General features: G+C 43.0%; 1 protein-coding gene across 1 annotated transcript in view; it reads left to right on the top strand.

Annotated features, from left to right (window-relative positions):
- man1a2 (mannosidase, alpha, class 1A, member 2) overlaps positions 1 to 26,680 on the top strand; it is a 103,075-nt gene that overhangs the window by 20,744 nt on the left and 55,651 nt on the right. Inside the window, exons 3-4 of the mRNA XM_061692307.1 lie at positions 5,174 to 5,435; positions 24,043 to 24,139. Coding sequence (XP_061548291.1) covers positions 5,174 to 5,435; positions 24,043 to 24,139 — 359 coding nt within the window. The remainder of the gene's footprint in view (positions 1 to 5,173; positions 5,436 to 24,042; positions 24,140 to 26,680) is intronic.

Genomic DNA, 26,680 nt, shown 5'->3' with positions numbered 1-26,680 from the left:
AACAGAACCCGCATCACTTCACACCAGGTCTTGCTCATTACCTGTCTTTACAGTATCACATTTGCCCACTTTCTACACATTTTCCTCAGTGTATTTGTGATAAGCCGACATATTAAAGAGTTCAGAGGTGAATGCTATTGGCATGCAGATTAAAAATAATTATGAGGTTGAATTTTGCTTGTTTTCATTGTTGAGGACAGCCTCAAATACAATCTAGCGTTTGTTTAATCAAAATCAACGCTTCTCATGTTGCTATGGTATGATGTTCAGTTACACACTACTGCATTGTTAAATTATTAATCATTATTACTAGGGATGTAACTATATCTCACGGTTCGGTTTTATCATGGGATTAATCTCACGGTATATACTATACCGAATGCAGCCCTATGGGTGGCACAAGTCAGTGCAAACTGTAGGCCGGTCCCAAGCCCGGATAAATGCAGAGGGTTGCGTCAGGAAGGGCATCCGGCTTAAAACCTTGCCAAACAAATATGAGCGTTCATCCAAAGAATTCCATACCGGATCGGTCGTGGCCCGGGTTAACAACGTCCGCCACCGGCGCCGTCAACCTGCGGGGCGCCGTTGGAAATTCAGCTACTGTGGGTCGAAGTCAAAGAAGAAGAGGTGGAAAGCGGGTTCTTCGGCAGAAAGAGAAGAGGAAAACACAGAGCCTAGAACTGAATGTGGGGACTTTGAATGTTGGGACTATGACAGGAAAATCTCGGGAGTTGGTTGACATGATGATTAGGAGAAAGGTTGATATATTGTGTGTCCAGGAGACCAGGTGGAAAGGCAGTAAGGCAAGAAGTTTAGGGGCAGGGTTTAAATTATTTTACCATGGTGTAGATGGGAAGAGAAATGGAGTCGGGGTTATTTTGAAAGAAGAGTTGGCTAAGAATGTCTTGGAGGTGAAAAGAATATCAGATCGAGTGATGAGGCTGAAACTTGAAATTGAGGGTCTTATGTATAATTTGATTAGTGGCTATGCCCCACAGGTGGATGTGACCTCGAGGTGAAAGAGAAATTCTGGAAGGAGCTAGATGATGTAGTTCTGAGCATCCCAGACAGAGAGAGAGTCGTAATTGGTGCAGATTGTAATGGACATGTTGGTGAAGGTAATAGGGGTGATGAAGAAGTGATGGGTAAGTACGGCATCCAGGAAAGGAACTTGGTGGGACAGATGGTAGACTTTGCAACAAGGATGCAAATGGCTGTAGTGAACACTTTTTTTCAGAAGAGGCACGAACATAGGGTGACCTACAAGAGCGGAGGTAGAAGCACACAGGTGGATTACATCTTGTGCAGGAGGTTACCAACTGTAAGGTAGTGGTAGGGGAGAGTGTGGCTAGACAGCATAGGATGGTGGTGTGTAAGATGACTCTGGTGGTGGGGAGGACAATTAGGAAGACAAAGGCAGAGAAGAGAACCATGTGGTGGAAGCTGAGACAGGACGAGTGTTGTGCAGCTTTTCGGGAAGAGGTGATACAGGCTCTCTGTGGACGGCAGGAGCTTCCAGAAGACTGGACCGCTGCAGCCAAGGTGATCAGAGAAGCAGGCAGGAGAGTACTTGGTGTATCTTCTGGCAGGAAAGGAGAGAAGGAGACTTGGTGGTGGAACCTCACAGTACAGGAAATCATACAAGGAAAAAGGTTAGCTAAGAAGAAGTGGGACACTGAGAGGACCGAGGAGAGGCGAAAGGAATACATTGAGATGCGACACAGGGCAAAGGTAGAGGTGGCAAAGGCAAAACAAGAGGCATATGATGACATGTATGGCAGGTTGGACACTAAAGAAGGAGAAAAGGATCTATACAGGCTGGCCAGACAGAGGGATAGAGATGGGAAGGATGTGCAGCAGGTTAGGGTGATTAAGGATAGAGATGGAAATGTGTTGACTGGTGCCAGCAGTGTGCTTGCTAGATGGAAAGAATACTTCGAGGAGTTGATGAATGAGGAACATGATAGAGAAGGGAGAGTAGAAGAGGTAAGTGCGGTGGACCAGGAAGTGGCAATGATTAGTAAGGGGGAAGTTAGAAAGGCATTAAAGAGGATGAAAAATGGAAAGGCAGTTGGTCCTGATGACATTCCTGTGGAGGTATGGAAGCATCTAGGAGATGTGGCTGTGAAGTTTTTGACCAGCTTGTTCAATAGAATTCTAGTGCGTGAGAAGATGCCTGAGGAATGGAGGAAAAGTGTACTGGTGCCCATTTTTAAGAACAAAGGTGATGTGCAGAGCTGTGGCAACTATAGAGGAATAAAGTGGATGAGCCACACAATGAAGTTATGGGAAAGAGTAGTGGAGGCTAGACTCAGGACAGAAGTGAGTATTTGCGAGCAACAGTATGGTTTCATGCCTAGAAAGAGTACCACAGATGCATTATTTGCCTTGAGGATGTTGATGGAAAAGTACAGAGAAGGTCAGAAGGAGCTACATTGTGTCTTTGTAGATCTAGAGAAAGCCTATGACAGACACGTCCGGAGGAGAGAGAGTGAGTATATTGGTAGAAGGATGATGAGGATGGAGCTGCCAGGCAAGAGAGCTCGAGGCAGACCAAAGAGAAGGTTGATGGATGTCGTGAGGGAAGACATGATGGCAGTTGGTATTCGAGAGGAGGATGCAGGAGATAGGCTTACATGGAAAAGGATGACGCGCTGTGGCGACCCCTAACGGGAGAAGCCGAAAGGAAAAGAAGATACTATACCGTGGGAACGCTCACGGTATTGCAAGAAGACTCAAGATATTGCAGGAAGGTTCACGGTACAGGTGGGGCAAAGATGCGAAAGCAGGAAAACTGAATAACCTCTCTTTTTCTTATTCTTCTTGACTCCGCCATTCTGTCGAATTATGCTGTAAAGCTTTGGTAAACATTTGTTTGTTTTGTAAATTTGTTTGTGCGTGTAAATAAATGTTGACAACAGCAAGCACGGGATACAATACGCCGGTCACAATACGCAATCCAATTGGTTGACCTCAAGGTGTGCTGTTGGAGAGTTGTCGTTGATGACACATTACGCCAGTGGCGGGCAAACTACGGCCCGCAGGCCACATCCGGCCCGCCAAAGATTGGTACAGAATCGCCCAAATCATATCAAAATCATGACTGCATTCATTTGACCTTGTCCTGTAATGCTGAGTGGTTCCAGCAGGTTGTGCTACAATGCCCAGTGGTTCCACCAGGTAGCGCAGTAGGTCCTGTGATACATTGACTTGACTTTGGCTGTTCTGTTTTTACTCTGCTACTGCTCTGAACCCTTCTTCATCCATGAATGGGCCAAATAACAAAAAAGTCGACAGTGAGTCCCGAGTGTTTAATGTAGAATGGACTACTAAATACTTTTTCACTGAAGTCCGGTCAAAGGCTGCATGTCTAATTTGTGAAGAAACTATTGCGGTTTTTCGAGGAGTATAACATCAGCCGTCACTTTTCTACCCAGCATGCTGATTATGCTAACAGCCAAACAACACAGGAACTGATGGCTCCGGCTCAGCGTTTAAAATCAAACTTGCAGGCTCAGCAAAACACCTTTATCTGACAAACTGCCATCCAAGATTCAGTCACGCAAGACCCTGAAACAGCGCCACGGGAGCTGCAGATGGAACTGATTGATCTCCAATGTGATACTGTCTTAAAAGAGAAGTTTAACTCTCAAACTGGAGGAGTTTTATGCTTGATTAAGCGCAGAAAAATTTCCAAAAATCCAGACGATGGCACAGAGGATGCTGGTGGTGTTTGGCTCTACATATGTCTGTGTACAGACTTTTAGTGTGATGAACACCAACAAAACATCCTACAGATTCCAGCTGAGTGATGAACACCTCAGATGTGTTCTGAGACAACAAAAGTAACACCAGACTTTGATGCACTGGCAGAAAAAGGTGATCAACAAAACAACACTGTTCCCATTAAAAGTCAGTCTAAGTATGAAGACGACAATGGCTTTTTTTGGTTTCGTTTATTTTTGATATATCAGAATCTGGTCCCGGCTTGACCCGCCTGTCAAATTTGAAAAGTCAATGTGGCCGCTGAGCCAAAAAGTTTGCCCACCCCTGCACTACACCAAAGATATCCCAAAACATGGTAGACTTTTCATTTTGGCGTCATAGGGCTTTATCGTAGGGCCAAATCGTAGGTTGTGGATTATGTCCACACAACAAAAAGTTTTGTCGTACCCGAAAAAAAATTTCGGGCCCGATCTGGGAAATCGCCTGGTATTGCTCATCGGGCCAATATCAAGGCTAAAATCCTGTAGTCTGATCTAGGCATTCGACTTGTAATTTATAAGTTGAAAGCACACCGTCGTCACAGTCACATTCTATTAAATGAAAAGCAACCTTGGGTCCTTAAAACATTAAATAATATTAAAATGTAACACATCGACATAATGACAAGTGTGCTATGTTGCTGGAAACACGACGAACGTGGTTAAAATAGGAACAAAAGCCACCTTCAAAGCGCAGACTGAAAGTTAAAGCATAACGTGTTACACACTTAGATGACTCAACCATACGTTCAGATGGATGCAAATGCTCTACAATGGTTATATATCAGGACATCTTTGTTTTTTGTTTTTATAGCTGTGCTTTAATTGGTATAATAATTGGAGTCTTAGTACAAGTATTTGAGAGAAGGCTGAGAGCAACACATTACCATTTCACTGTTTACAAGTGGTGACTGTGGATTATTATAAATAAAGCAGCAACCACAGCTGGAGCGGATACCGGTATGTAAGATAAGCTCAGCATGTGTGTTTGTTTATTACTTATTTCTAGCCATCTATCCTCAAATCTTAATGCTAACTTTGTGACAACTCCGAGAAAAGTGGGAGCTGTTTGAGCTGCAGGGTGGGAAACCACCACCACCATATCTTCTTCACTTTTTACATGTGGGTGGAATGTCCCAATACCTGTTTTAATCATGTGTATGTACATGTATGTGTAATAGAATTTTCAGGCAACAAAGTCTTTTCCTCAAAAGCAGCAGAGTGCAGATTTTCAAAAAGAGCATGTCTTTGCCCTTTACTCATTAGCTATCATCACAAAGATACCCTTTTCAACTCAATTACACTGTTTATTCGGTTTCAGGCTTGCTTGCTTGCAGCTCTCTGTGGAGGCTAATTAGCTGCCAGAATAAAGAGAATATTCTCTTAAACTGTTTTTCTGCGTTTCGCAGGGAGGACGAGGAGAGCCTCCGGAACAAGATTCGTGCCGACCATGAGCGGGCCCTGCAGGAGGCCAAGGAAAAGCTGCGGAAATCACGTGAGGAGCTGGAGACTGAGATCCAGACAGAGAAGAGCAAGGTGGTGGAGGACCTGAAGAAAAAGGCTGCAGGTCCAAAGCCCTTGCCACCTGTGCCCATGCCCAAGGTGGTGGGTGTTGGCAACGGCGAGCCTCTCGAGCCCGAGGTCAAAGAGAAACGGAACAAGATTCGAGAGGTAAGAAGATCTGGTCATATTCTTTATGTTCACCTATGTTGCTGTTGTTTATTTTCCATTGGTAAAAGTAGGTACTATTACTAGTACCCGGTCAGCCAGGGTACTAAGTGTACTGAGGCAATACTACAGTATATGTGTGACTGCTGGTTGCTTATTAATCGATCATATTTCTCATCAGTGCATCAATGTAACATTTTAAGGATACAGATCTAAAATTATAACAAATAATAATTGCCCACAGTCTCCACTTGGCTGCAGTGGTCCGTTCTTATATGCCGCCCTCATTCTTCTCCATCTATCGATCTATTTTCTTCTGGTTATCTGAGGTCAGGTCACGGGACAATAGCTTTAGCAGGGAAGTCCAGACTTCCCTCTCCCCAGCCAATTCCTCCAGCTCTTCGGGGGGGATCACGAGGCGTTCCCAGACATACAGACCCTTTCCAAAAAAATGTAAAAGTTTATTTCCATAATTCCATTCAAAAAGTTGAACTTTCATAGATTATAGATCCAGGGCCCACAATTTAAACAATTTCAAGTATCTATTTGTTTATTTTTACATTATTTGGGCTTCGAGCTCATAAAACCCACGAAATCAGGAATTCAAAACACTTTGAAGACTGTGAAGAAATCAGCCCAAATTTTGCAGGCCATAAATGTTTTAAACTGAGTGTCACACACCAATTATCTACTAAAGTCAAAGCACCCTGCACAGGTTTCCCCAGGTGTCATTCAATTGCTTCAGTTTGGTTCAATTATCTCAGTTGGGTTCAATATGGGGAAGACTGCAGACTTGACAACTGGCCAGAAGACCATCATTGATACCCTCCATAGAATGGGTAAGCCACAAAGGTTCATAGCTAAGGAGGCTGGCTGTTCACAGAGTGCTATGTCCAAGCATATCAATGGAAAGTCTAGTGGAAGGAAAAGATGCACCAGCAAAAGATGACCGTCGGCTTCAGCAGATTATCGATCAAAGAAAATTCAAAAATCAAGCAGGTATCCAGCAAAAGTGGAATGAGGGAGGAGTCACAGCTTCGAAAACCACCACATTCAGACGCATCCGGGAGATGGGCTACAACTGTTGGTTCAAACCACTTCTGAGCCAGAGCCAACGTAAGAAGCGTCTCAACTGGCCCAAGGAGAAGAAGGACAGGACTGTTGGCCAGTGGTCTGAGGTCCTCTTTTCTGATGAAAGGAAAGTGTGCCTTTCATTCGGGAATCAAGGTCCAAGGGTTTGGAGAAAGATGGGTGAAGAACAGAACCCAAGCTGCTTGCGGTCCAGTGTGAAATATCCACAGTCAGTCATGATTTGGGGTGCAATGTCCAGTGCAGGTGTTGGTAAACTCTGCCTTGGTAAATCCATGGTCACCGCAACAGTCTACCAGAATGTTTTAGAGGACTTCATGAGTCCTTCTGCTGAGGATCTGTATGGAGATGCAGATTTTATCTTCTAGCAGGACCTGGGGCCTCATGTACAAAGACTTGCGTGGATTTCCTACTAAAACACGGCGTACGCACAAAAATATCCAGATGTATGAATCTGTGCGTATGCGTGAATCCAAGCACATTGCCTTCGTACATTCCAATCAACGTGGAAATGAGCGCACATGTTGGAGTTGACGACTCCTCCCTCTCCACGCCCACATTTGAATATGCAAATCATATTTAAATGAACCCTGCACCTGAGATGCCGATCTCTGCATGATCAGGAAAAAAGGGAAATGAGCAAGGTAATGAAGAAAAATATGTTTTCTGAATGTGAAGTTGCTCAATCTAGTGGAGGTGCGCAAGAAAATCCTCTTTGGCACGTTGAGGTCGTGCGTTAACAACACGCGAAAGAGAAGCAAATGGGACTGCTCAGACATTAAAGTGGACGTGGAGCGGAGGACAGCTGCCCACCGCCAAAGTGTGGCCAAAGAAGGCGGAGCAACCGGCGCGGAGGGCCTCACCCCGTTCGAGGAGAGAATCGCTGCGATCGTGGGTGACGCTGCTCTCTCAGGGTTGGTGGGAGCACACGTGGCTGACGATGATCACCCCACAAGGTTAATTCCATGTATTTTTAGAACTCAATAACAAATGTGTTCATACAGTAATCTACACTCAGCCCTGAGATAAAGGTTCTTGCGGAAATGTTGTATGTGTGGCATTTGTAATCAATCTTTTGAATTCAAATAGAAGCACATCAGCATATCAGAGGATATCAAAAACGTTTACTTCTTTTTGAAGACTCAATTTATTATTTTAATACACAGGAGAGGACACGCACACTGAAAATACATTATGTTTTTAGGAGAAGAGGGGTAAATTATGTCATTTTAACACATTTTAATCATGTGCAACCAATGTACATCTTCAAATGAAGTACATTTTTTCAGTGCATGTGCTGGAGTCACAAAGCGATTGTGAGGGCAATAGGCGGCATAAATGATCGCCTTGATCAGTTAATAGGTGTCCTAACAAATATCAGTGGTTCATTAAATACACTGGTTAACAAATGAGTTCTGATTCATTGCCTCAATTGCATTGTTGAAATCAAACGTTGAATGAAACGTATGAATTGTTCATCAGTGCTAATTGTTCATGTGTCTCTGATGTGCAGATTTATGGTAACAGTTTCCCATCATCTCTAAGTGTCGCCAAAGCATCAAAAGCTGTAGAAACGTGCGTACGACAGCCATGCAGTTGCGTGAGGCACCGCGCATTTCCACACTCATTTCACTCTTGAAACATCTGAACTTTGCCGTGAAAAAGAACGTACGCCACGTTTTTGTGGGTACGCACCCTTTGTACATGAGGCCCCTGGCCCCTGCCATTACCGCCAGAAGCACCAAAACCTGGTTTGATGCCCATGCCATCACAGTGCTTGACTAGCCAGCCAACTCGTCGGCTCTAAACCCCATTGAGAATCTATGGGGTATTATGAAGAGGAAACGTATCCAGTGTTGATGGTGCACTGCTTCCCCCTCAGTCTATTTTTATGTGTGCGTCTACTCTTTGGAAGGCACTGTATGTATGCTTTACAAAATTGGGATTTGGATGTACTGTATGTCGAACAAGGTTAGCGTAATGTTTTTTTTTTACAAAAAGAGTGATCATGTCAGGCGGGTTCACAAACTTTCAAGCAGAACTGTATCAGCAGCATGGTCGACAAGTTGTTAGCACGTCTGCCTCAAAGTTCTGAGGTTTAGCATTTGTATCTGGGGTACTCCGGCTTCCTTCTAGCTTTCGAAAATCAAATATGCAAATATTAAACATTCATAAGACCGAAAAGACCAGGTAAAGATACAGTGGGTACGGAAAGTATTCAGACCCCCTTAAATCTTTCATTCATACTGAATGAATTCATCTTCCGTTCTCTTTCTCTTATATTGGAGCCATTTGCTAAAATCATTTATGTTCATTTTTTTCCTCAATGTACACACAGCACCCCATATTGACAGAAAAACATGGAATTGTTGAAATCTTTGCAGATTTATTAAAAAAGAAAAACTGTAATATCACACAGCCATAAGTATTCAGACCCTTTGCTCAGCATTTAGTAGAAGCACACTTTTGAGAATGATGCAACAAGTTTTCCTTTCCTCCTTGCAGATCCTCTCCAGTTTTTTTTTTTTTTTTTGTCAGGTTGGATGGTGAATGTTGGTGGACAGCCATTTTCAGGTCTCTCCAGATATGCTCAATTGGGTTTAAGTCAATTAAGTCTGGCTGCGCTATTCAAGAACAGTCACGGAGTTGTTCTGAAGCCACTCCTTCATTATTTTAGCTATGTGCTTAGGGTCATTGTCTTGTTGGAAGGTGAACCTTCGCCCCAGTCTGAGGTCCTGAGCACTCTGGAGAAGGTTTTCGTCCAGGATATCCCTGTACTTGGCCATATTCATCTTTCCTTCGATTGCAACCAGTCGTCCTGTCCCTGTAGCTGAAAAACACCCCCACAGCATGATCCTGCCACCACCATGCTCCACTGTTGGGACTGTATTGGACAGGTGAAGAGCAGTGCCTGGTTTTCTCCACACATGCCACTTCGAATTAAGGCCAACAATTTCTATCTTGGTCTCATCAGACCAGAGAATCTTATTTCTCACCGTCTTGAAGTCCTTTTTAATAGAGCTGCAAACATTTCAACAATTCCGTTTTTTTCTGTCAATATGGAGTGCTGTGTGTACATTGAGATAAAAAAAATTAACTCAAATGATTTTAGCAAATACCTGAAATATAACAAAGAGTGAAAAATTTAAGGGGTATAAATACTTTCTGTGCCCAGTGTATCTTGTATTGATATTTAAATTACTTTTTTCAGCAACATATTATGTTTATGTTTAAATTAAAAAGAAGACAGTAAAACTAAATATTACTAAACACGAAGTCATCATAATCTTTAAAAGTTACTAAATATTACTAAACATTAAGTAATCAAAAACATATAACAGTATTAATATGTATATGTAAAACAACGCTACAATCATCCAGAAATTCACAACTCAGGTTTAAAAAAAATCTTCATAAGTGGTTTGTAAGTCAGTCATGCAACAAAATTATACTGAATATGAATCATGGTCATCATTTAAGTCATCGTTGTCATCCAAGCAGACAGATTGAGGGAAAATATCACGAAAACGTTCATCAGAGACTGAATAGTGAAATCGTGAATAGTGGACAAATGCTGTGTCAACCATGCGAGAGACAGAAGATTTCACCAAAGGGACCAAGCAACAGGAAATGAAAAAGAGAACAAGCAAAGCGATACAAACCTTAAGTGCAAAGCGATACAGCCAAGCCTGCCATCCAAGTCCAGTGAAACAGCTCAAATCGAACACCTCCTCGCGGGCAATGACATCACGGAGTGTAGTGAGGTTTTTAATGCCACTGGCTATGACTCCTGTATCGCCAGCATTGTCAGGAATTTAATGTGCAACAGATTTGGTTCAAGAGAGTACAAACACCGCCCTGAGAAGTCAAAAGTAGATCAAGTATCATGCGATTTTGGAGGGCTACTTCACGAATTGCATTCATTTCCACACGTGAAGCCTCAAGAATGGTCAGGGTAGTGTTAACAAAACTAAACAAATTGATAACTTAGAGTTGCATATTGTCACATCAATTTACCCACCCCAATTTGAGGAAATAGTGAGTATAATACCATGGTACCTGTACTCCAAACCTTGTGATCGGTGGGGACATCTGTGCCCCAAACTGAACTGTGTTCTTTAAATTGGGCCTGTCTGTGACAACGGGAAGGGGATGTGGCAGAGATAATGTATGAGTGGTCTGTCAAAGCAATAGGGGCGCAGTTACCTGACCAATCGGTCAGAACGAGTCTCGTGTAGACACTGTATCCACAAAACCAGTACACGCCCTCAAAAGGCAACTATGCCCAACCGGTCAGGTGCTGACATATAGGGAAGATGGGTAGTACCAAGAAGAATTTGGGAGTTGTTCAGAGAGAGAGAGGAGTTGGAGACAAAGGTTGTGCATGGTATAGATATAGATTGACAATACGATTTTGCATATGAGCCAAGCGTGAGATACGAGAGAAAATTAAGTCACCTCAAATTCTTTTTCAAGAACATTAGCACACAAAGAAACTTTCGTGACTACCATAAACTGGGTTCACCCCTCCCCTTTTTGTTTGTCTCCGGGAAAGTTTAAAAGGAGAAACTTGCAGCCCACCTCTGGGAGAAGCTCTTGTTCCTGCTCTGGTCCCTGACCTCTCAGGGTGCAAGGTTTCAACCTAGCCAGCACCTCCCAGAGTTGACTCAGCCCTGTGTCCTTTTGTTTTTGCTTGATCTTTTATTTTTCCCCGCCGGATTTTGGGTCATTGCCGCTGGCTGACATTAAGTGCCGTCGTCACCAAACGATTCTTGGCCATAATGACCAAAGTGGCAACCTGGTTTTGGCCATAATGCAAAACCACTGGCTACCCACATGGCAAGATTTTTCAGTAAAGCAGCCGCTTGCTCCCAAAAATGCAGCCCTATTGGGGGCACAAGCCAGTGCAAACTGTAGGCCGGTGCCAAGCCCGGATAAATGCAGAGGGTTGCGTCAGGAAAGCTTAGAACCTTGTCAAACAAATATGAGCGTTCATCCAAAGAATTCCATACCAGATTGGTCGTGGCCCGGGTTATCAACGTCCACCACCGGCGGGTCAATATCGCCGGTCGCCGGTGGATATTCAGCTACTGTGGGTCGAAGACGAAGAAGAGGTGGAAAGCGGGTTCTTCGCCAGAAAGAGAAGAGAAAAGCACAGAGCCTAGCATTTAATGTGGGCACTTTAAATGTTGGGACTATGACAGGAAAAGCTCGGGAGTTGGTTAGCATGATGATTAAGAGAGAGATTGATATATTGTGTGTCCAAGAGACCAGGTGGAATGGCAGTTAGGCTAGAAGTTTAGGGGGAGGGTTCAAATTATTTTACTGTGGTGTAGATGGGAAGAGAAATGGAGTAGGGGTTATTTTAAAGGAAGAGTTGGCTAAGAATGTCTTGGAGGTGAAAAGAGTATCAGATCGAGTGATGAGGCTGAAACTTGAAATTGAGGGTGTTATGTATAATGCGATTATCGGCTATTTCCCCCAGCTAGGATGTGACCAAGAGATGAAAGAGAAATTCTGGAAGGAGCTATAGACGAAGTAGTTCTGAGCATCCCAGACAGAGAGAGAGTTGTGATTGGTGCAGATTTTAATGGACATGTTGGTGAAGCAAACAGGGGTGATGAAGAAGTGATAGGAAAGTTTAGCATGCAGGTAAGGAACTTCGAGGGAGAACACTTTCTTCCAGAAGAGGCAGGAACGTAGTGTGACCTACAAGAGTGGAGGTAGAAGCACACAGGTGGGATTACATTTTGTGGAGACGATGTAATCTGAAGGAGGTTAACTGGCCTTAAGGTAGTGGTAGGGGAGTGTGTGGATAGACAGCATAGGATGGTGGTGTGTAAAATATCTCTGGTGGTGGGGAGGAAGATTAAAAAGACAAAAGCAGAGCAGAGAAACCATGTGGTGGAAGTTGAGAAAGGAAGAGTGTTGTGGGGCTTTTCGGGAAGAGGTGAGATAGGCTCTTGGTGGACAGGAGGAGTCTGCTAGGATGAAGGGCAAAGTTTATAAAAGAGTGGTGAGGCCAGCCATGATGTACGGATTAGAGACAGTGGCACTGAAGAGAGAACAGGAAACAGAACTGGAGGTGGCAGAAATGAGGATGTTGAGGCCAGGTTGGATAAAATCAGAAATGAGCTCATCAGAGGGACAGCCAAGGTTCGATGTTTTGGAGACAAAGTTAGAGAGAGCAGACTTCGATGGTTTGGACACGTCCGGAGGAGAGAGAGTGAGTATATTGGTAGAAGGATGATGAGGATGGAGCTGCCAGGCAAGAGAGCTCGAGGAAGATCAAAGAGAAGGTTGATAGATTTAGTGAAGGAAGACATGAGGGTTCCTTGTGTTAGAGAGGAGGATGCAGGCGATAGGCTCACATGGGAAAGGATGACATGCTGTGGCGACCAATAACGGGACAAGCCGAAAGGAAGAAGCCGCTTGCTCCCAAACAGAGCCATGGCGGTGTGACCCGCCTAGACAGAGAGACCTCGGCACAACTGGTCCCAGAAAATCAATTTTCAATTTAGATTTTTGACAAAGCCAGCGTGTTGAGCTGTGGGAATTTTTGTTTTGACACCGCGTAGTGTGCTCTCGCAATGGTTTTTAACAGAAAGAACAAAAGGGACATTTAGTGCTCAAGCCATTAGTGCTCACTTTCCAAGAGATGTTATAGGAGGTAATTATGGAGGAGAAAGTGCAAGGAAGAAAGAGAGCAAACCGTTCCATTTGGCACAGTACAGCCTGTCTGGCTGCCTCACTGTTGTCTTAAAAAACGAGCTGGCACCCACAGAGACCAAATCACTAATTTAGTATGTGGTCAAGCCACCATAACTCCACATTTTTTTGTATTAATTAATTAAATCTCGTCCGGGCAGGGATCAGTCCCTATCCCTCGGGAATACCAGGGGTCTCTGCAAATGTCCATCCATTTTCTGAGCCGCTTCGCCTCACTAGGGTCGCAGGCGTGCTGGAGCCTATCCTAGCTGTCATCGGGCAGGAGGCGGGCTACACCCTGAACTGGTTGCCAGCCAATCACAGGGCACATACATACAAATAACCATTCACACTCACAGTCACACCTACGGGCAATTTAAAGTTGTCAATTAACCTACCGCGCATGTTTTGGGGATGTGGGAGGAAACCGGAGTGCCCGGAGAAAACCCACGCAGGCAAGGGGAGAACATGCAAACTCCACACAGGCGGGGCCGGGGATTGAACACCGGTCCTCAGAACTGTGAGGCTGACGCTCTAACCAGTCGCTCACCGTGCCGATAATTAAAATAAATTACATTTGCAGAGGGCGGCACGGTGGGACGACTGGTTCGCACATCCACCTCACAGTTCTGAGGACCTGGTTCTTTGAACACATTGCACGGCTAACTTACACAAGGGAAGACTAAACATTAGGGAATCTACCTCGGACTTTCTTTCACCAACTTTGACAAATTCGCTCAAGTTTTTCTCCGAGTTACTTACCGGAGGGGCGGCCACGATGCACAAGCAGGGACTGAACCCTTCCATGAATGGTAAAAATCTGCAAATAATTGACGCGTCGCCCTTTCACGGGGTCTGTCAATTACTGTTGTTTTATTTTAAATTATTATTGTGTTACTTTGTCCTAGCATGTTTCATGTTAATCCAGACAAGAAACTCAAGACACCCAGGCACCACAGGTTGGTGGAAATACTTGGAAGGAGATTAGGAAAAACTAAGGCAGGCGTGCTTTGCATCTGTCCAAATGACTTTTGAGGTGACCTCCAGCACCAGCTCATCTCTCCATCTCATCTTGATAATAAGCCTATCACAGTGCGCCTCTGGTCAAGTGGAACAAACTTGTTTATTTGCTTTTCTCCAACAACATAATGACCTTGCTGTTAGCTGCGGGCATTAAGCAGGTTTATGAATATTTCACCTCCTTGTGCTTGAGCGTGTCTGCGCATTGTAATCATGTGGGTGATAAGTTGGTGTGCACCGGCGTCAGGCGGGCTTGCCCACCAAAACCTTTGAGGAACATTTTTATTTCACTCTTATGTTGGTAGGCATTCCAGATTTAATGTTTTGTATGTAAGCAATTACAAAGTACATTTTCCATAATGCCCCCTTTAGATTATGACTTTCACTTGTTGTATGTGAGTGACGTTAATTAAGTTGTGCAGTGTTTTTAGTGGTGTTCTTGGAATCGCTTGGGGTTTCTTATATTATTTGTAGGCCAAGTCACCATTTGAGGGCTTTCCGATTCTTAAATGTAGTTTTTGCTACTTGTCATGCTCCAGTACAGTTTTAGGGTAGTTTTTGACTCGTTTGGGCAGTCCTTCTGAGACGAATTTGCCCTAAAGATTTAGTTTTAATGCTCCCAAATTGAAGCCGGTATACTCGACAGATGGGTGACGCAGAATTGCAAACAATTTAAGTTTGTTCTTGAGTGTGGGCTGAGCATGGCAGCAGTGTTTGATGAATCGCCATAAAACATAAAATTCTAATACCTCATCTGCAAAGTCTTGTCCCACCTTACTATTTAGAAGCAGTGATTAAGCTCCGATGTCCTTCACATTCTGTATACTTTCGACTCTGGGTTGAACCAATTAATCGACTAATCGAAGTGTTGACTTTGCCACTGCGCAATGACAATTTTAGCTTGAAGGCAGTTGTCACTCGTGATTTGGACACAGACGCCTTGCTGAAATCAACAGGTTCCTGGAGCAAAGTAACAGCAGTGCCTCAAGCATGTGGCAATGTTTGACTGACAATGGCTGCTAAATATACAAGTCTGTCCTGAAATATGAGAAATGCACAATTACTTTCTGTGTGCGCTAACGCAAGGTGAAGAGTAGCCTCACTACTGACAGACGCCATCTTGTAACAGTAAAAGGACAATATACATTAGCGTCTGCTTACACAATGACACAGAGGCAAGCCACTGTCGATTAACCTGTTGTCAAAATGAATGGTTAATTTGTCAACGAAACCATTCAACTGTTATCTCCTCGCGTCTGCAGTCTGCTGCTCGCCGTCTCCCTGACCACAATGAGACCTGACCACATGCATGCAAGGCTTGATAGGCTTGATACCTTCAAAGGCAGTCAGATTTTACATGCTCTTGCAGCAATCTTTGCAACACAACTGAAGTTTTGCTCAAATAAATTGTTGGCCATTGCCTCCTCTTTTGAAAAAAATAAAATTAAATTAAAAAAATACTATTCTTATATACTGTAGAAAGTAGGGATCCTGTTGTTGTGTTGAATTGATGGACAAATTATTGTCGTCAGAGTTGTACAAATTCTGATTGTACTTTGATAGTAGCTGAATGTGATTGGATAAACAAGTCGGGGTGTGGGGTTGTGCCTTCATTAGTCGGGTAGGAGAAGCCTTGCAGGGAAGTTGAGACTGGAGTTTTCGGTCCATGTATTTTGCGGCCTTTCCTTTTTCCCTCTGAAGTTGGAACACAAAAACGTGAAATGACCCTATTTTCGTCTTTGTTTGTTTGTTTGTTTTGATGAATGTAAACAATAACGGGAAAGTTGTCCCCCATTTCTCGGTTGAAAATTGGAAATTGAAAAACGGAAAATGAACTCTTATGTTTCTAGTTCGAAAATTGGATATTAAAATAGGGAAAACGAGCCATTATCTAATGCTCTATTATGTGTTTATTTAACACAAGTCGTGATATCAAATACAACCATAATTCTTTTCTGCAAAGTTGCTTTATGTGGCTTTGCCTTGACCCGGAAGACGTGAGCTCTGAGCCGATGGTAACACTGAGATAGGGAGGTCATAGTTGGCAACGCAATCCATGTTTCTTCTCTGGAAATGATGACCTCCCCAACATGGCCGCCGCGTAGGCACGTTGGTGAGCCGGCTCTGGCGTATCTAGTGTTCATATCTATGGCTGACCCCTGTTGGTATCATTAGCTTGTGGGTCGATTTCAAAGCCTCAATTCTCCGGAACTTCTAAACACGGCTTTAAGCTTTGCCAACTTGATAGTGTAGATAAAAATCAACAGCATAACTTTTGGTGAAATCGCGACAGAGAACAGAGCAAGAAGCAGCAGAAGAAGGTTTGCCGGGTCAAAGCAAAGCCGCATGAAGAAAACTTGAGAAAAAGAATTACAATCCTATTTCATTTCCAAACTTGTGTTAAAGAAATGTGTAACAGAACATCAGATGAAGGCTCGTTTTCCGTTTTTCAATTTTCAAACAAGAAACGGGAGATGACTCTTTTCCCGTTTTTGTTTGTTTACATAAATCAAAAAAAAAAGGAAAATAGTCATTTCCCATTTTTTATTTTCCTCCTTCAGAAGGAAAAACCAATGGCCGCAAAGTACACAGACTGTATTCACAGCTACAGCCCCCTCCAAAAGTGTTGGAATGGCAAGGTCAATTCATTTGTTTTTGTTTTATACTGAAGACATTTGGGTTTCAGTTTAAAAGATGAATACGAGACAAAAGTTCAGAATTCCAGCTTTTATTTCATGGTATGTACATCTAGATGTGTGAAACAACTAAGGACAGAGCACCTTTTGTTTGAAGCCACCCACTTTTCAAGTGAGCTAAAGTATTGGAATATGTGACTGATGGATGTTTCTAGTTGCTCAGTTGTTGCCTTGTAGTGCTGGTTTTTGGCTTTGGATTTCACCTGTGAAAACATTTTCTGTTAAGCAAACATGATGACCAGAGAGCTATGGGAGAAAAGCAAAGAATTTTGAAGCCGGCAGAATAGGGAAAATCGATCAGAGCTACTGCACAAACATTGGGCATAGACAATGCAACAATTTGTACTGAGCAACAGACATCGAACAGGTTGGGCAAAGGTATCAACAGCAGTTAATGACTGAAATGTGAGATCTGTGAAGAAACACCCAAAGACAACAGTCAGTGACATCAGTGCCAACCTCCACAGGGCATGGGTGAAGGTATCACAATCCACTGTTCGAAGAAGACTTACAGAGAAGAAATTCACAGGCCATACCACAAGATGCACACCACTCATCAGCAAAAAGAATCGGAAGACCACTTTGGATTTTGCAAAGTACAGAGATGAGCCACAGAAGTTTTGGAATGAAGTTTTATGGACTGATGAGACCAAGATTAACATCTACCAAAGTGACGGAAAGGCCAAACTATGGAGAAAGAAAGGATCTGCTTACGATCTAAAACGCGCAAGCTCATCTGTGAGGCATGGTGGAGGTCATGTCACGGCTTGGGCTTGCATGGCTGCTTCTGGAATGGGCTCGCTCATCTTTATTGATGATATAGTGGGGCAAAAAAGTATTTAGTCAGTCACCAATTGTGCAAGTTCTCCCACTTAAAAAGATGATAGAGGCCTGTAATTTTCATCACAGGTATACCTCACTTATGAGAGACAAAATGAGGGGGGGAAATCCAGAAAATCACATTGTCTGATTTTTAAATAATTTATTTGCAAAATTATGATGGAAAATAAGTATTTGGTCAATAACAAAAAGTTAATCTCAATACTTTATATACCCTTTGTTTGCAATGACAGAGGTCAAAGGTTTTCTCTTAAGTCTTCACAAGGTTTTCATACACTCTTGCTGGTATTTTGGCCCATTCGTCCATGCAGATCTCCTCTTGAGCAGCGATGTTGTGGGGCTGTCACTGGACAACACAGACTTTCAACTCCCTCCAAAGATTTTCTATGGGGTTGAGATCTGGAGACTAGCTAGGCCACTCGACGACCCTGAAATGCTTCTTCTTACGAAGCCGATCAGTCGTCCTGATCCTTTTTGCAGAAAAACAGCCCCAGAGCATGATGTTTCCACCCCCATGCTTCACAGTAGGTATGGCGTTCTTTCACTGCCAGCCGTTCCCTGGGCAGGGAACCCCAGACTGCCAGGCATTTTTGAGCAATTTCACTCATTTTTCAAGCCCCACAGAATATTGTATACTATGACTATGTAAACACCAAAACCACCAAAAGAAAGATTAGACTCTTCTTTCATAAGAAAATAAGTTTGTCTCTATCTTATACCGTTCTTTAGTAATCAGCAGTCAAATATAGGCTTGTTCCAGCCAAATCTGTTTCTGAATGGGAAAAAAAACTGAAAAAACAGCCTTTATGTGAAAGCAGACAGATCAAGCAGAATAACTTTGACACCAATATTTTTTTCTTTAGTGAAAATCTCAAACATTTGTACATAAAAACACTGAGAAAGTACTTTTCATAGAAAACATTATTTTCATTTTTTTATTTTATTATTTAGTTTAACGATATACAGAATTTACATTTGACAAAAATGCATGGACAAATGGGCCTCCCAGACCTGCAATTTCTTCCTCCTCATCCTTCTCCTCTATCATTTGCTCAATAGTCCAGGTTTTTATTACCTTGCGCATAAAATCTAGCAAGGTTTTACCCACATCTGGATTTTATTCTTTGGTGGCAGTGAATGAGGTCTTGTGTGGTTGCCTTTGTCCTGGAACCCAGTCCATACTTCTGCTCGAAGCACAACCTGTGCAATTTAGAAATATAACTATTACTATAAAAATACATTGTTAAAATTGCTTCAGTGGAACGTGGAGGGGTGGAAAAAAAGCTTTCAATTACCTTTTTTGTTTGCACTGCGTACTGGAATGGGAGTCGAACGTCTGCTGGATGCATTAGCTGTCAGTTTTAAAAGACATTTACAATTACTAGAGAATACTTTTTATTGATGACGTGTTTTGCAAGGGTAAAAAAACAAATATTATTTTTCTTCCTTGCCAGTCTAAAAGACGTTCGGGTGGAAATGGAAAATTCAACTCAGTACTGTCAACAGATGTTGCATTGTAATGTGAACTAGTGGGACTAAATTATGTTTATGTAACAAGGAGAAGAAAAGGGAGAATTGTTTGATCGCTAAAAGTAGCTAACGTTAGCTGCAAACGAGTTACCTTCGTCTCAGGATCTCTGGATGAAGCTGGGCTGCTTCCAGCCAATCCAGAGGAAGTTCACTCATCTGACGATTCTGGTCCCATTTATTCAAATCCTGGTCGGCAGACGATCAGCTGGCAAGCGGCCGAGAGCATCTCTCCTTATGGTCCGGCATTTTCGGCGATAGCTTTGCTACCGAGGGATCGGCTCGGAGCGTCATCCTTTATTCCCCCACATGATCTCAGGCATCATTCCTGTCGGTCGCAGGAATATTTTTATTGCCTTGGAGCAATACATTTATAGTACTGAAAGCTTTTTTAAAATTTTTAAAATTCTGTCTTCTCTCTTTTGGGTCATTATGCTTGCCTCTTCTCATCGTCTCCTCATCCCTGCCTCCTCCTCCTCCTTCCTCTTCTTCAATCTGAGGGAGGGACATTCACCTTAAGGCATTGTTGCCCTCTACTGGTTGCCATTCCTCATTGCAGTTATCCAGAGGCTTGAGGATCGCACATAAACTGCACAAGACCCTCTCCCACCCATCCGCGGTAAAAATCACCATTGACGTCTTGTGACGTCATTGGCAGGGAACAGCTCGATTCTGAATGACTTCTTTGGACGGCATTGGCAGGGAATGAGTTAATTTAATCATGTCTGTTCCAGTACTTTTGCTCACTTGAGAGGTTGGTGGCTTCAAACAAAAGGTCCTCTGTCCTGAGTTTTTTAACACATCTACATGTAAATACCATGAAATAAAAGCTGGAATTCTGAGCTTTTGTCTCATGTTCATCTTTTGATCTGAAACCCAAATGTATTCAGTATACAACAAAAACAAATAATTGACCTTGCTGTTCTAATACCTTTGGAGGGGACTGTAATTTTTTTTTTTACATTGGCACTCAGTGAGTTGAGAAAAAAATAATGACGTCATCGATCAATCGACGTCGCTTATCATCACCTTTGGGTCGATTACAAAAAAACTGAAGTCGTTCAACACCTACTGTCGACTTGCTCATTTTGACTCTCATCTAACGCCTCCCAAATGTGACGCACCTCAGACATCGGGGTGCAAGAGCCCAGTTTTTGTTGATGACAATTATTTTTATTGCTTGTATTCATCATGCAAGTACATGAAGATTTCTGTACCTGCCACCATATTTTCCACACTTTTCACTCTCGAGTCCGTTGGTCGATTGGAAGTTGGGGGAACGGCGCAGATGAGAGGTTTTTGATCTCCCTTCTCCCTCTGCTCTTGTAGGTTACCCTATGTTCCTGCCTCTTCTGGGAAAAAAGTGTAAACTACAGCCATTCCCATTCTTTTTGCAAAGTCTACCACCATCTGACCCTCCAAGTTCCTTTCCTGGATGCCGTATTTACCCATCACTTCTTCATCAACCCTGTTTCCTTCACCAACATGTCCATTACAATCTGCACCAATCACGACCCTCTCTCTGTTTGGGATGCTCAGAACTACTTCGTCTAGCTCATTCCAGAATTTCTCTTTCACCTCGAGGTCACATCTACCTGTGGGGCATAGCCACTAATCACATTACACATAACACCCTCAATTTCAAGTTTCAGCCTCATCACTCGATCTGATACTCTTTTCACCTCCTAGACATTCTTAGCTAACTCTTCCTTTAAAATCACCCGTACTCCATTTCTCTTCCCATCTACACCATGGTAAAATAAGTTAAACCCTGCCCCTAAACTTCTAGCCTTACTGTCTTTCCACCTGGTCTCCTGGACACACAATATGTCAACCTTTCTCCTAATCATCATGTCAACCAACTTCTGAGATTTTCCTGTCATAGTCCCAACATTCAAAAGTCCCCACATTCAGCTCTAGGCTCTGTGCTTTCCTCTTCTCTTTCTGCTAGAGAACCCGCTTTCCACCTCTTCTTCGACTTCAACCCACACTAGCTGAATTTCCACCGGCGCCTTGCAGGTTAACGGTGCCGGTGGCGAATGTTGTTAACCCGGGCCATGACTGATCCGGTATGGAATTTTCTAGATGAACGCTCATATTTGTTTGGCAGTTTTAAGTCGGATGACCTCCCTAACGCAATCCTCTGCATTTGTCCGGGATTGGGACCGGCCTACAGTTTGCACTGGCTTGTTGGGGTTGCATAGGGTTGCATTATTCACTAAACACGAGAAATTAAGTATTCTGTTGTATGACCAACACAACATTGGATATAGCCAATAAATAAATAAACAACTTTCCTGTACGCCAGTTCTAAATGTTACGATGACATATGAACAAATCTTTATTTTACTATTGAATTATAAAAAGAAAAACTTTCAATCAAAGTAAAATATTGACTTATTGATTAACTGCAGGCCTTGTAAAAATGTAATCATTTATAATAATGCTCTTATCAGTACCAGTAGCACTCCTTTCAGTGTCAGCCAAGTATAAAGATAAACTGGAGAGTGACACAAGTAACACTTTTCATTACTAAGATATGAGGATAAAAGCGGTTTAAATGGTAAACCAAATTAAATGTTGTTTTTATCAATTACAGTGAAAGTGTTTAATTGATTCACTTGTTTTTTGATAATCCTCAAGAAGGATCTCTAGGAGGAGGAGGAAAGAATTTGTCTAATTCAAGCTTTTTAGTTGAAGATAAACAATATTCTAAATGTTTGGTGGTAAACATTAGTAGGGTAGGCTAACTTTCGCTGTCAGATAATTGTAACAGATTTCAAAAGCAGGACAAACTGGTCTAAATTACATAAGGGGGGAGCGTGACTATGTCTCCCAAATGACTAGATAGCTACGTACAACCCTGCTTCGAGCCAGTGCCGCCGATGTCTGCATGACAACCAAAATGGGATTAGCAGCTCGTGCATTGATGAAGGCAGCTAGCTAGCTCTGAAAACGAATGTGAATAGCAGGACACATTGACCGAAAACGAATGTGAATTGCAGGACACGTTGACCAGCAACACTTCAAAAGTACATCGCGGTAATGAATACTCGTGCTTCAATTAGGTGCCAAGCGGCATTGGGTCTTGTCTTTCCCGATGCACGGCTCCCCACAGCTGGGAAAGCTCGTGAGCCTGACTGGTTAGCCAGCAGCAGCTGGATGGCGGATTGAAGGGTTTTATGAAGCAGGGGGAAAAAAGTAAACCATTAAAGACTTTTCCGCAGAGCACTTGGCAAGGCGTCTGACGCCCTTGACTTTCCCATCCATTGTGTGTGTGCTGAGGAGGCGTCAGTGCGTTTTGACGTGACGGCTCGCGAGAATGTGGGCAATCTTCACTTCGCCACATCCTGTTTCATTTAGCCATTGGTGAGGTGCTGAACTAGCAGCACAAACCCAGTGACTATGGTGTCTAAGTCTTAACACTAAGAGCACAATGGAAAAGGGTGAAAATAAGAGATTTAGATAAGAGATGAAGAAGAAATCAGAGACGAAGAAGAAATCCGAGACTAAGATGAAAGTATATGAATGCCATGTTAGCTCCATGTACTAAGTTTAAAATAAAGTGAATAAAACACACTGACACACTGTACCCGTTGTCCACACAACGTTGCAAAGTCGTGTGAACTAGGACAGCCCCACAACATCGAGCCTTTCGGAACTTGGGGCGGATCTCATCCACCCCCGGTGCCCTGCCATCCAGAAGGTTTGTAACCACCTCGGTAACCTAAACCGCAGAGATAGGTGAGCCCATCTCAGAGTCCCAAGACTCTGCTTCCTCATAGGAAGGCGTGTTGGTGAACATGAAGGTCTTCGACGTGTTCTCCTCATGGACTCACAACATCCCAAGTCTAGGTCAGCAGCGCCCCATCCCCACGATACATAGTGTTGATGGTGCACTGCTTCCCCCTTCTGATATGCCGGACATTGGACCAGAATTTTCATTCTCCATGGCTTCACCGAACTCCTCCCACACCCAGGTTTTTGCCTCAGTGACCACCTAAACTGTATTATGCTTGGCCTGCCAACCCATAAGCTCGATAAAACTCATTCTTTAGCTTGTCACCACGACAGGCACCTACCACCTTACGACCACAGCTCCGGTCAATCGCCTCAACAATGGAGGAACAGAACATGGCCCACTCAAGAGTCCATGTCTCCCACCTCCCCCAGGACGTGGTCAAAGTTCTACTGGAGGTGGGAGTTGAAGCTCCTTCTGACAATCCCAGCAGACCTTCAAAATACGTTGGGCCGATGTCTTCCCCCACCATCGGCGCCAACACACCAACAGGTTGTGATTGGTTTACAGTTTGCCTCTCTGACTGCCTGTCTCATCACCCGTGTCCAAAACAAGCAGCCGTCAGATGAGACGACCACAAAGTCGATCATCAAACTGCAGGCTAGAGTGTCCTGGTGTCGTTATGGAAAATCAGTGATGAGCACAGAAGTCTTAATAACAAAGTGCCAGTCGGGATGAGGGGGCGGGGGGGACGGTGGTGGTGGGCTCCTCCCAATCATGGGTGGAACAAAAGTAGGGTTGGGACAAAAATTCGGGACAGTACTGATACACTGATATCATCAGACATCGATATTATTGCCGTGATACTTTCCTCGGAAAGATGATGATTGATAAAGAACAAATTCCTGAGAGTGCAAATCCACCACAATAATTCCACAAATTGCTTAACTCTTGACCAAGTCTAATTTGCTGTGTTGCTGTGACATTTCAGATGATGAAGCATGCGTGGGACAGCTACCGTCAATATGGCTGGGGTCATAATGAGCTCAAGCCCCTTGCCAAGAAAGGACATTCTACAAATATCTTTGGTAAGATTCCCAACTAAACTCAACTCATATCACAAACTCTTGCCCGAACCCTGGTGGTAAACATGACACCCCTCTTCACAGCCTTGTCTGGTCGGTAAATTGATGTAATCGTACGTCTGTAAATAAGTTGTCAATTATAGGTGATAAAATTAAAACTATGGTACAGTAATGTAACCATCTAATATGTTCATCGGTGGTAGAAATGTCCTTCATCCACATTAAGGTTTCTTGCATTTTCACTGTTAATATACAAAGGTTATATTGCTGCATCTACATATTGCGTTATTGTATCGTTACTCCGCAGTTCCCAGCACAACTTCTTCCTTTGCTCTTTTACATAAAAATGCCTGGCCTACTATATCAATTACATTCATTTGACCCAGTTTGAGGTTGCAGCTCATTGTAAACAAATGCCTCGGTTCCCTGAAGTCGCCATGTTTACATTTGATGGACAAGCACAGACTGGTCCACTAACATGTTTGTCATTGTTTCAGAGCCCTTGGGGATGAACATCACGTTACATTGATCACAACGTGAGTGACTTGCTGTCACACATGCAAGTCGTGTTTTCTTCTATTCGCCTTAGTAGTTTTGTTCCCCCAACTTCCTGTCTGGAGTTTTTAATATATAAACCATCATTTTTGTTGGTAGTTTTTCGGGAGGATGTAGGGTTGGATGATTAATCAATTTAATTGATAAATGTTTTTTTTTGCGTGGGAGCGTGTCACGTTTCTCCCCGTAGCAGCTTCGTGCTCTGTTTACACTGTAGACACGGTGGCATACAGAGTTGAGCACCATTTCGTCAGTCATTTGGATTTGGTTCGGATTTGCAGTGTCAAACAATGTGCAACAAACAGTCCACTGCAAAGTATGTTTAAGACTGTTGAACCCAAAGCCATTGGGTTCTCACAGAAGAGAAAACTTTTGCTAAGAAGCAGAGAATTTCTTAGAATTATTTCAAATTGTTTTACGTATAACAAGAAAAGAGCACGGTGAAGGCAATCGCGCAGTCGATATCGCTGAACATTGTCAAAAACGTGGTGCAAATGTATACGTTGCAGAAGCGATCAATTATCCTTCCACCAATCCACTTCGTTGGTGGTAGCAGCTCTTGTGATAAACTACACATGCATACAATATGTACTATACATAGCTTATCCAAGTGCTTGACACACACAATGGGGGTTTATTCCCCTCAAGTCACAATGTATCGCTTTTTATCCAACTGCTTCCAGTGGAGTGCGTTCAGAAGTTCACCAAAAATTACAGCAGTATGAAATAAACTTACCTTGGCTGAATAGTATAGGCTATAACTACCTCTCAGTAAGTGCACCATCAAAGAGGAGTTTTCAGTGTAGGGGGGACACTGTAACATGGCATGCCTAAATACACGTCTAGACAGGCTTATTTTTAGGGTTGTCCATTTGTATCACGATTCATGGTAGCTGATTCGGTTCATTTAGAACGGTACGACCCAAAAGGATTCAGTGGCTGGAAATCGGTTCAGTAACCTTTTAGCCAAAAATACATCCAGTGTGACTGTGAAATAAAAATATTTGCATACTGGATAGCACAGGTTAAATTTCCTAGATTTCTGTTGTTTCTTTTAAAAGAATTAGATAAACGTATTTATGGTTATTAAATATAAAGATTTTCCTGATTTACAAACCCAATTCCAATGAAGTTGGCAAGTTGTGTTAAACATAAATAAAAACAGAATACAATGATTTGCAAATCATGTTCAACCTATATTTAATTGAATACACTACAAAGACAAGATATTTAATGTTCAAACTGATAAACTTGATTGTTTTTAGCAAATAATCGTAAACTAAGAATTTGATGGCTGTAACACGTTCCCAAAAAGCTGGGACAGGGTCCTGTTTACCACGGTGTTACATCACCTTTTCTTTGAACAACATTCAATAAACGTTTGGGAACTGAGGACACGAATTGTTGAAGCTTTGTAGGTGGAATTCTTTCCCATTCTTGCTTGATTCTTGCATCTCTTGAACTCTGTGTGTCAGGGGAGACACTCTACAGTTCCTCATGGCAGCTCTTGGTAGAAACGGGCGAGAAAAAGAAATATAACATTTGCGGCTTCGTACTGGAATTAAATTAATGCATTCTCATCACGTCCCACCATGGATGGCACAACCATTTCATCGAGGCGATATTCTCTGACTCTATCAGCCTATATCTTTGGTGTTAGCCTCAACGGTTGCCATGACGGCCAGGAGTGTAACTGCAGGTTACGAAAGTGACAGAGAGGAGCGAGCCGGAGCGTTGTTCAGTCCAACAGTCGAGCCAATTTCTCAAGAAGCAGCAGGCGGCCAGGACACTTTGCTGTGCCTGCCCGTCAGACTGCCGTGTATTTTTAGAACGATTTAGAGGCTCGCATGACATGGTGCTCTCGCATTTTGAATGGAGCCCAAGATAAGAAAAATGAGTGGTCAGCTTCAGGAATTCAGTGCCACTAATAAGAAATGCCCGGTTTTCATGAGTTCATTTTCAATAGTTGTTTTCTTTTTTTGTCACATG

This window comes from Phycodurus eques, chromosome 12 (genome assembly GCF_024500275.1).
Source record: "Phycodurus eques isolate BA_2022a chromosome 12, UOR_Pequ_1.1, whole genome shotgun sequence".
Classification (NCBI taxonomy): Eukaryota; Metazoa; Chordata; class Actinopteri; order Syngnathiformes; family Syngnathidae; genus Phycodurus; species Phycodurus eques.
This window is presented reverse-complemented; position numbering and strand designations above follow the sequence as displayed.